Raw genomic sequence first — 10,000 nt, 5'->3', positions numbered from 1 at the left:
ACTCTGAGCTGCTCTGAAGTGAAGAACAAAAACACAGATGAGTTTTATTAGATTCTAACAGAGACAAAAGTCCAGATCAGATCCGCTCTGGTTGGTTCTCTCAGTCCGTTCTGACACGTGTCTGAAGACAAACTCACTCCAGACTTTTAAGGACTCGGGTTTAGTTGAAATGGTCCAGATGAAGTGAGCAGAGATAAAGGTGGTGACGCAGCGGAGCAGATAACATGTCCTGACCAAAGAATGCAGAACGTTTACAATGTTCTACAAGTAATCCATTATCTAGAACAGGAAGATAACAGGGAACAGGAGAGGAGAGGGACAGATGGAGTACTGATATATATGTCTTTTATATTTTTGTGTGTTTGTTGTGTTTGTGTGGTGTTGTGCGTGCGTCAGCTCTGAGCGTGCTGCTGTGGCCTCTGGTCGTGTATCATGAGCTGATCCAGAGAATGTACACGGGTCTGGAGCCCATCCTCATGAAACTGGACTACAGCATGAAGGGAGAGACACAACTGCGCAAACACGACAAGAGGAGTGAGTCTGAACGCACAAAAACACACTAACGACACACTAACGACACACTAACGACACACTAACACACACTAACGACACACTAACGACACACTAACGACACACTAACGACACACTAACGACACACTAACGACACTCTAACAACACACTAACGACACACTAACGACACTCTAACAACACACTAACGACACACTAACGACACTCTAACAACATGCTACCACACTGTGTTGTTTGTGTGTGGTGTGCGATTGTAATGTGTGTTGTGTGTGTGTTGTGTGCATTTGTAACATGTGTGTGTTGTGTGTTGTGTGTGTGTTGTGTCTGATTGTAACATGTGTGTGTGTTGTGTGTGTGTTGTGTCTGATTGTAATGTGTGTGTGTGTGTTGTGTCTGATTGTAACGTGTGTGTGTGTGTTGTGTCTGATTGTAACGTGTGTGTGTGTTGTGTATTGTGTGTGTGTTGTGTCTGATTGTAACATGTGTGTGTGTGTGTTGTGTGTGTGTGTGTGTTGTGTCTGATTGTAACGTGTGTGTGTGTTGTGTATTGTGTGTGTGTTGTGTGCGTTTGTAACATGTGTGTGTTGTGTGTGTGTGTTGTGTGTGTGTTGTGTCTGATTGTAACGTGTGTGTGTGTGTGTTGTGTGCATTTGTAACATGTGTGTGTTGTGTGTTGTGTGTGTGTTGTGTCTGATTGTAACGTGTGTGTGTTGTGTGTGTGTTGTGTGCATTTGTAACATGTGTGTGTGTGTGTTGTGTGTGTGTTGTGTCTGATTGTAACATGTGTGTGTTGTGTGTGTGTTGTGTGTGTGTTGTGTCTGATTGTAACGTGTGTGTGTGTGTGTTGTGTCTGATTGTAACATGTGTGTGTTGTGTGTGTGTGTGTTGTGTCTGATTGTAACGTGTGTGTGTGTGTGTGTTGTGTGTGTGTGTGTGTGTGTGTTGTGTCTGATTGTAACGTGTGTGTGTGTGTGTTGTTTGTGCGTCAGAGGTGAAGAAGGAGCAGGAGGAGGGAGCAGAGCCCAGAGCCGAGACGGAGAGTGAGAGTGAAGAAGAAGAACTCTGCTGCTTCGCCCCCACGGTAAAAACAAAATATTACTGTCAATATTATACTTTTACTACTACTACTGTGAATAATACAAATACTACTACTGTGAATATAACACTTTTATTACTATGACTTCTGTAAACAATGGAAATCCTAAAAGAACTACTGCTCCAGGAGACTTAGTAGGACACAAGGACACAAGGGCACAAGGACACGAGGACACAAGGACATGAGGACACAAGGGCACAAGGAGCAGTATTACAGTAGCACAATGTGACAGTGGGACAGTGGGACAGTGGACAGTGACAGTGGACAGACAGTGGACAGTGGACAGTGGGACAGTGGACAGTGGACAGTGGGACAGTGGACAGTACTAGAGTGGGACAGTGTGAGCACAGATCATGTACAGACGTGTTGTGAGTGAGAGTGACGTCACCACAGTGTTGAGCTCCAGTCAAGTGAAGCTCATTGAGGCTTTCAGGTTGGATTGTGTTGAGATGAAAGTCACATTTGATAAACAGAGGTTCAGACAGAGCAGTGCCTCAGTTAGCATCACACATCCATCAGTAGAGTGTAGTTGTGTGTTGTGTCATGTTGTGTTGTGTGTGTGTGTGTTTTATGTTCAGGTGGACGTGAAGACCACGGCTCTGGCCATGGCCATCACAGACTCGGAGCTCTCTGATGAAGAGGCGTCCATTTTGGAAAGTGGAGGTTTCTCTGTTTCCAGGGCGACGACGCCGCAGCTCACCGACGTGTCCGAGGGTCAGTCTGCTCACACGTTTGTGTTTGTTTACACTCGTCTGGAGTCACATGTCTCTTTACTCTTGTTGACGTGTTTCTTTACTCTTGTTGACGTGTTTCTTTACTCTTGTTGACGTGTTTCTTTACTCGTGTTGACGTGTTTCTTTACTCTTGTTGACGTGTTTCTTTACTCGTGTTGACGTGTTTCTGGTGTGTGATGTTCAGACCTGGACCAGCAGAGCGTTCACTCAGACCCAGAGGAGTCCTACCTCAGAGACCTGCCCGACTTCCCCTCGGTCGAGGAGTTTCCCCTGGACCCACAGAGCCTCCTGTTCCCCCCGCACAGAGCCCCGGAGACGGCCCCGCCCACAGCCTCAGCCCCGCCCACAGCCTCGGCCCCACCCACAGCCTCGGCCCCGCCCACAGCCCTCGGCCCCGCCCCCCTCTGACCCGGACTGTCCTGAGCCCGGAGCCTCGTCAGACGGAGAACCTCTGAGTCCAGCCTCCCTCCTCCTCCAACACCTCACCTCCCCCCTGCACTTCGTCAACACACACTTCAACGGACACATGCAACAACAGGTACACAACACACACACACAACACACACACACAACACACACACACACACACACACACACACACACACACACACACACACACACACACACACACACACACACACACACACACACACACACACACACACACACACACACACACACACACACACACACACTTCAACGGACACATGCAACAACAGGTACACAACACACACACACACACACACACACACACACACACACACACACACACACAACACACACTTCAACGGACACATGCAACAACAGGTACACAACACACACACAACACACACACACACACACACACACACACACACACACAACATACAACACACACTTCAACGGACACATGCAACAACAGGTACACAACACACACACAACACACACACACACACACACACACACACACACACACACACACACACACACACACACACACACACACACACACACACACACACACACACACACACACACACACACACACACACACACACACACACACACACACACACACACACACACACACACACACACACACACACACAACACACACACACACACACACACACACACACACACACTTCAACGGACACATGCAACAACAGGTACACAACACACACACAACACACACACACACACACACACACACACACACACACACACACACACACACACACACACACACACACACACACACACACACACACACACACACACACACACACACACACACACACACACACACACACACACACACACACACACACACACACACACACACACACACACACACACACACACACACACACACACACTTCAACGGACACATGCAACAACAGGTACACAACACACACACAACACACACAACACACACACACACACACACACACACACACACACACACACACACACACACACACACACACACACACACACACAACACACACACACACACACACACACACACACACACACACACACACACAACACACACACAACAACACACACACAACACACACTTCAACGGACACATGCAACAACAGGTACACAACACACACACAACACACACACACACAACACACACACACAACACACACACACACACACACACACACACACACACACACACTTCAACGGACACATGCAACAACAGGTACACAACACACACACACACACACACACACACACGTCCAGAGCAGGAGGTAAAGTTCATGTAAATCATGTTGTTGTGTCGTGTCGTTATAATTTGCATACTGTTAAACCGTTGCCGTGGAGACGGACGTGGACATGGACCTGTGTTGTTCTGATGATGATGATGATGAAGAACATGTGTCCTACGTTTCAAAGTTCATGGAGGAAGGGGAAGTTTGGCTCAGTGTCTCTTCAGGGACTTGTTGTTGTTGTTGTGTTGTTGTAGTTTGCGCGGTGTTTCCATGACGATGAAGTGTGTTTTCTGTTTAGAGATGAGAAACTCAGACGCTTCTGTTTGTCTCACCTCCAGATACAGGTCCAGACTCAAGACCAGAGCCAGGACCAGAGCAGAGACCAGAGCCAGGACCAGACTGAGGACGAGGGCCGAGCGCAGTGTGAGGTCCAGGCGCGGGCGGTGATGGAGCAGGCCCAGCGCTCTCTGGAGGCTCTGAGTGAGGAGATCGTGTCCACAGCCATCTCCACCGTGGTCCAGAACACTCTGTCCGCTCTGCTGCGCTCCGGCGACGACGGGGACGAACCGGGTCTGGACGAGTTCCTGCCTGAGACACTGGGACCTGGAGCGGAGGACGAGGAGGAAGAGCGGGAGGAGGACGAGGAGGAGCAGCAGCGGGCGGAGGACAGAGACGACAGAGACGACAGAGACGAGACCTTGGTCCCCGCGGAGGACGAGGACTTCGAGCTGTTGGACCAAAGTGAACTGGACCAGGCCGATCTGGAGCTGGACTCAGACTCGAACCTGAGGCACTCGTAGCTCCACAGATCCGACCCTCATCAATGTCACTGAAGAGTCCCGTCCACGTGTCGGTCCACAAGACGGTTTAGACCAGACTTAGACCCGATCTGGATCTGCTATAGACCTGCTATAGTGCTGGTTTAGACCTGGTTTAGACCTGGTTTAGACCTGGTTTAGACCTGGTTTAGACCTGGTTTAGTTCTGGTTTAGTCCTGGTTTAGGTCGGGTTTAGAATTGATTTATACTTTGTTTAAACCTGTCTTATGGTTGAGTCCTTATTTGGACCTGGTTTAGCTCTGGTTTAGACCTGGTTTAGTCCTGATTTAGTCCTGATTTAGTCCTGGTTTAGTCTTGGTTTAGTCTTGTGTAGAGGTTGTGGGTTCTATTGCTGGGCCAGCTGAAAAACTGGTTACTGTTCATGCCAAAAATTGCTCTAAACCGGGTCTAAACCGGGTCTAAACCGGGTCTAAACCGGGTCTAAACCGGGTCCAAACCAGGTCCAAACCCCCTGTGGTAGATCCTGGACTTTGAGGCCAGTTATTTAAAATCTCAGTGTGGACTCGGCCTTTAAAATACAAATCCCGGTTTTAATTTTCTACATTTATCTGAACATTTTAACCTGTTTAATTTTCTACACTTTCACTTTCACTTTCTGTCATTTTGTGTATTTTTCACTTGATGCTTAAATGGCTTCATAATTAAAACAAAAATATATTTATTCTACAAAATTATTCCTGTAAATTAACCCCTTTTTTATTTTGTCAATTTTCAAAAATATTTATTATATGTTAAGTTGTAATTTTGTCATTAAATGGGTTAAAATGTTCCGTAATGTCACATCACACTGTTTGTTTTTGTTTGTTTTTGTCGGTTTATTTTTGTAGATTTTCTTTTACTGTAAAGTGAAATCCAGCCTGTTCGACCAATCAGAGGGCTCCTGTGTGTGACGGGGGCGGGCTTTAGGGCGTGTTCCTCTCTCTGATTGGTTCGTTTTACTCTGATTGTAACATATGACACAGAAGAGCTTTTATTTTGAAATCATGAATGAATATTTGACTTTTTCATGACGTTGCCTTTTTTTATGTGACATCTGAATTTCTGACACAAATTTAACTGTTAATATATGACCATAAATTATTTTAATTTAAGTGAAATGCAGAGAATCAGGTGAACGTGGGCAGGAGTTCAACACGCCGCTGCTGCTGCTGCTCTTGTTTATTTGAGATTATTTTACAGATTTTGAGCAGCAGGTAAAAAATTAGACTTTGGAAAATTTACGTGAACCATTTCTAGATAAAACTGCAAAATTCTCTTCAGATTTCTTGCGTAGTTTTCACAATTCTCTGGACTAATCCAACTTGTACCTAATTCCTTTTCACTACTGTATTTGTCATGCTGTTATTTTGAAAAGTTCCTGTCTGCTTTTATTTTGAAGTGTGTCCCTGTTTGTACTAATCCTGTTCCTGTGAATAGTGTAGATATTCTGTATAAATCTCCACGTGCATGTGAACCGTCCCTTTTCCTCGCGCCATCGCACAAACCTTCAACGTGCACAAAAGGAAAAGTGTGGGTCCGTTTAAACCGTTGTGTTCTGTCGCTCAAAAACTGCACTTAAAGGATTCTATTTTCTAATTTGTCCTTTTCCATAAAGTCTTCAGTTTGGTCTTTTGAACAGAATAAAGCAGAAGAAACGCCGGGTTTGGATGTTACACGTGACATTTCAGCTGCACATCCCAAATAAAAGACAAACTGAAGAGAACCTGTGTCTGAGCTTCATTCTTCTGTTTCACTTCCACCTGAAGGACACAAACGACTTTCACAACTGAGTCAAATCCAGCATAAAAACAAGGAGCTTAGACCTGGTTCAGACCTGGTTTAGTCTTGGTTCAGTCCTGGTTCAGTCCTGGTTCAGTCCTGGTTCAGACCTGGTTCAGACCTGGTTTAGTCCTGGTTCAGACCTGGTTCAGACCTGGTTCAGACCTGGTTCAGTCCTGGTTCAGACCTGGTTCAGACCTGGTTCAGTCCTGGTTCAGACCTGGTTCAGTCCTGGTTCACCTGGTTCAGTGGTTCAGACCTGGTTCAGTCCTGGTTCAGACCTGGTTCAGTCCTGGTTCAGACCTGGTTCAGTCCTGGTTCAGTCCTGGTTCAGACCTGGTTCAGACCTGGTTCAGACCTGGTTCAGTCCTGGTTCAGACCTGGTTCAGACCTGGTTCAGTCCTGGTTCAGACCTGGTTCTGGTTCAGACCTGGTTCAGTCCTGGTTCAGTCCTGGTTCAGTCCTGGTTCAGACCTGGTTCAGTCCTGGTTCAGACCTGGTTCAGTCCTGGTTCAGTCCTGGTTCAGACCTGGTTCAGTCCTGGTTCAGTCCTGGTTCAGTCCTGGTTCAGACCTGGTTCAGTCCTGGTTCAGTCCTGGTTCAGACCTGGTTCAGTCCTGGTTCAGACCTGGTTCAGTTCTTGTTCTTGTTGTCTGCAGGAGTGTGTCTCTGATCTTCTCGTGGACATTCAGGTTGGAGACAAAAGTCCAGGATCCATCTAAGAACTGGACCGGGACCGAGAGGACCAGATCCTCAGGGAGGTCCAGGTCCAGGAGGCCTTGACAAGGAGACAAGGTGAGGACACGAGGAGAGAAGTAAAACATTGTGATGTGATTATAGTAGTAGTAGTAGTAGTAGTATCAGTGTAAGTATTAGTATTATAGTATTGTTATTCTTACCGGAGCAGCAGACTCCTGCAGAGTGCACAGTCCCTGGTCCGTCCCTGGTCTCCGGTCCGTCCCGGGTCCCTGGTCTGTCCCAGGCCTTGAGCAGACACAGCAGAGCGTGAGCCCAGCACAGCGCCCCCCTCTGGTGAGACACAGGCTCCTGCAGCTCCGTCTCACACCAGCTCCTGAACCAAACACAAATGTTCCACCAGGTTAAGAAGAGAGAAGATTTACCTCCAGATTTACCCCCAGATTTACCCCCAGATTTACCTCCAGATTTACCCCCAGATTTACCCCCAGATTTACCCCAGATTTCCCACAGTTTATACAAACACATATAGAGAGGAGTTCATGTGCACAGTCTGTGGGAAATACACACAATGAACCAGAACAACTGTAACCATGGAAACCAACAGGTGGAGCCATGACTCTCACAACACTGCTGACATCAGGTCATGTGGGCATCAGGTCACATGAACATCAGGTCATGTGGACATCAGGTCACATGAACATCAGGTCATGTGGACATCAGGTCACATGAACATCAGGTCATGTGGACATCAGGTCACATGAACATCAGGTCATGTGGACATCAGGTCACATGAACATCAGGTCATGTGGACATGGCAACGGTCCCAGTTTTCCACCATCATTCTGGACCCGAGGGGAGTAAACACGACCTGAGTTGGACCAGGTGTGAAACGTTCCCTGGGGGTGTGAAGCCAACTGGAGGCACTGCTCTGTCACTCTCACCTGTTACTGTCAAATCAAACTCCTCCACAAGAACATGTGTCTGTACACCACTGACCTGAGGTGAGGGGGCTGACCTGAGGTGAGGCAGGAGGGGGAGGGGCTGACCTGAGGTGGGGAGGGGCTAACCTGGGGTGGAGCAGGTGGGGGAGGGGCTGACCTGAGGTGGAGCAGGTGGGGAGGGGGGCTGACCTGAGGTGGAGTAGGTGGGGGAGGGGGGCTGACCTGAGGTGGAGCAGGTGGGGGAGGGGCTGACCTGAGGTGGAGCAGGTGGGGGAGGGGCTGACCTGAGGTGGAGCAGGTGGGGGAGGGGCTGACCTGAGGTGGAGCAGGTGGGGAGGGGGGCTGACCTGAGGTGGTGCAGGTGGGGAGGGGCTGACCTGAGGTGGTGCAGGTGGGGGAGGGGCTGACCTGAGGTGGAGCAGGTGGGGGAGGGGCTGACCTGAGGTGGAGCAGGTGGGGAGGGGGGCTGACCTGAGGTGGTGCAGGTGGGGGAGGGGCTGACCTGAGGTGGTGCAGGTGGGGGAGGGGCTGACCTGAGGTGGAGCAGGTGGGGAGGGGGCTGACCTGAGGTGGAGCAGGTGGGGGAGGGGCTGACCTGAGGTGGAGCAGGTGGGGGAGGGGCTGACCTGAGGTGGAGCAGGTGGGGGAGGGGCTGACCTGAGGTGGAGCAGGTGGGGAGGGGGGCTGACCTGAGGTGGAGCAGGTGGGGAGGGGGGCTGACCTGAGGTGGAGCAGGTGGGGAGGGGCTGACCTGAGGTGGAGCAGGTGGGGGAGGGGCTGACCTGAGGTGGAGCAGGTGGGGGAGGGGCTGACCTGAGGTGGAGCAGGTGGGGGAGGGGCAGTCCCAGGTGTGCAGGGGGGGTGACTCCTCCGTCGCTGTGATGGACCTGAGCTCTTTGAACGTCCACGAAGAACTGACCACAAACATCTCCCCAAACCAGGAGACCACGAACATCTGCAACAAGACCAGAGACTCGAGTCATGACCAGAGACACGACTCACGACCAGAGACACGACTCACGACCAGTAGTAGCAGTAGTAGTAGTAGTAGTAGCAGTAGTAGTAGTAGTAGTAGTAGTAGTAGTAGTAGTAGTAGTAGTAGTAGTAGTAGTAGTAGTAGTAGTAGTAGTAGTAGTAGTAGCAGTAGTAGTAGTAGTAGTAGTAGTAGTAGTAGTAGTAGTAGTAGTAGTAGTAGTAGTAGTAGTAGTAGTAGTAGTAGTAGTAGTAGTAGCAGTAGTAGTAGTAGTAGTAGTAGTAGTAGTAGTAGTAGTAGTAGTAGTAGTAGTAGTAGTAGTAGTAGTAGTAGTAGTAGTAGTAGTAGTAGTAGTAGTAGTAGTAGTAGTATCAGTAGTAGTAGTAGTAGTAGTAGTAGTAGTAGTAGTAGTAGTAGTAGTAGTAGTAGTAGTAGTAGTAGTAGTAGTAGTAGTAGTAGTAGTAGTAGTAGTAGTAGTAGTAGTAGTAGTAGTAGTAGTAGTAGTAGTAGTAGTAGTAGTAGTAGTAGTAGTTATATCAGTAGTAGTAGTAGTAGTAGTAGTAGTAGTAGTAGTAGTAGTATCAGTAGTAGTAGTAGTAGTAGTAGTAGTAGTAGTAGTAGTAGTAGCAGTAGTAGTAGTAGTAGTAGTAGTAGTAGTAGTAGTAGTAGTAGTAGTAGTAGTAGTAGTAGTAGTAGTAGTAGTAGTAGCAGTAGTAGTAGTAGTAG

General features: G+C 48.4%; 2 protein-coding genes across 2 annotated transcripts in view; one reads left to right on the top strand and one right to left on the bottom strand.

Annotated features, from left to right (window-relative positions):
- retreg2 (reticulophagy regulator family member 2) overlaps positions 1 to 6,605 on the top strand; it is a 15,922-nt gene extending 9,317 nt beyond the window's left edge. The window contains 6 exon segments of the mRNA XM_055164178.1: positions 397 to 534; positions 1,518 to 1,609; positions 2,203 to 2,338; positions 2,543 to 2,733; positions 2,735 to 2,896; positions 4,403 to 6,605. Of these exon segments, the coding sequence (XP_055020153.1) occupies positions 397 to 534; positions 1,518 to 1,609; positions 2,203 to 2,338; positions 2,543 to 2,733; positions 2,735 to 2,896; positions 4,403 to 4,864 (1,181 nt within the window). The 3' untranslated portion in view covers positions 4,865 to 6,605.
- A 5-nt stretch (positions 6,606 to 6,610) lies between these two features.
- Positions 6,611 to 10,000, bottom strand: part of mdh1b (malate dehydrogenase 1B, NAD (soluble)) — an 11,924-nt gene continuing 8,534 nt past the window's right edge. The window contains 4 exon segments of the mRNA XM_055163851.1: positions 6,611 to 6,642; positions 7,290 to 7,439; positions 7,561 to 7,733; positions 9,115 to 9,256. Coding sequence (XP_055019826.1) covers positions 6,620 to 6,642; positions 7,290 to 7,439; positions 7,561 to 7,733; positions 9,115 to 9,256 — 488 coding nt within the window. The 3' untranslated portion in view covers positions 6,611 to 6,619.

This window comes from Boleophthalmus pectinirostris, unplaced genomic scaffold, assembly GCF_026225935.1.
Source record: "Boleophthalmus pectinirostris isolate CB_2022bp ecotype Guang Dong unplaced genomic scaffold, ASM2622593v1 HiC_scaffold_11, whole genome shotgun sequence".
Lineage (NCBI taxonomy): Eukaryota > Metazoa > Chordata > Actinopteri > Gobiiformes > Gobiidae > Boleophthalmus > Boleophthalmus pectinirostris.
The sequence above is the reverse complement of the archived record's forward strand: the minus strand, read 5'-3'. Positions and strand labels throughout refer to the sequence as shown.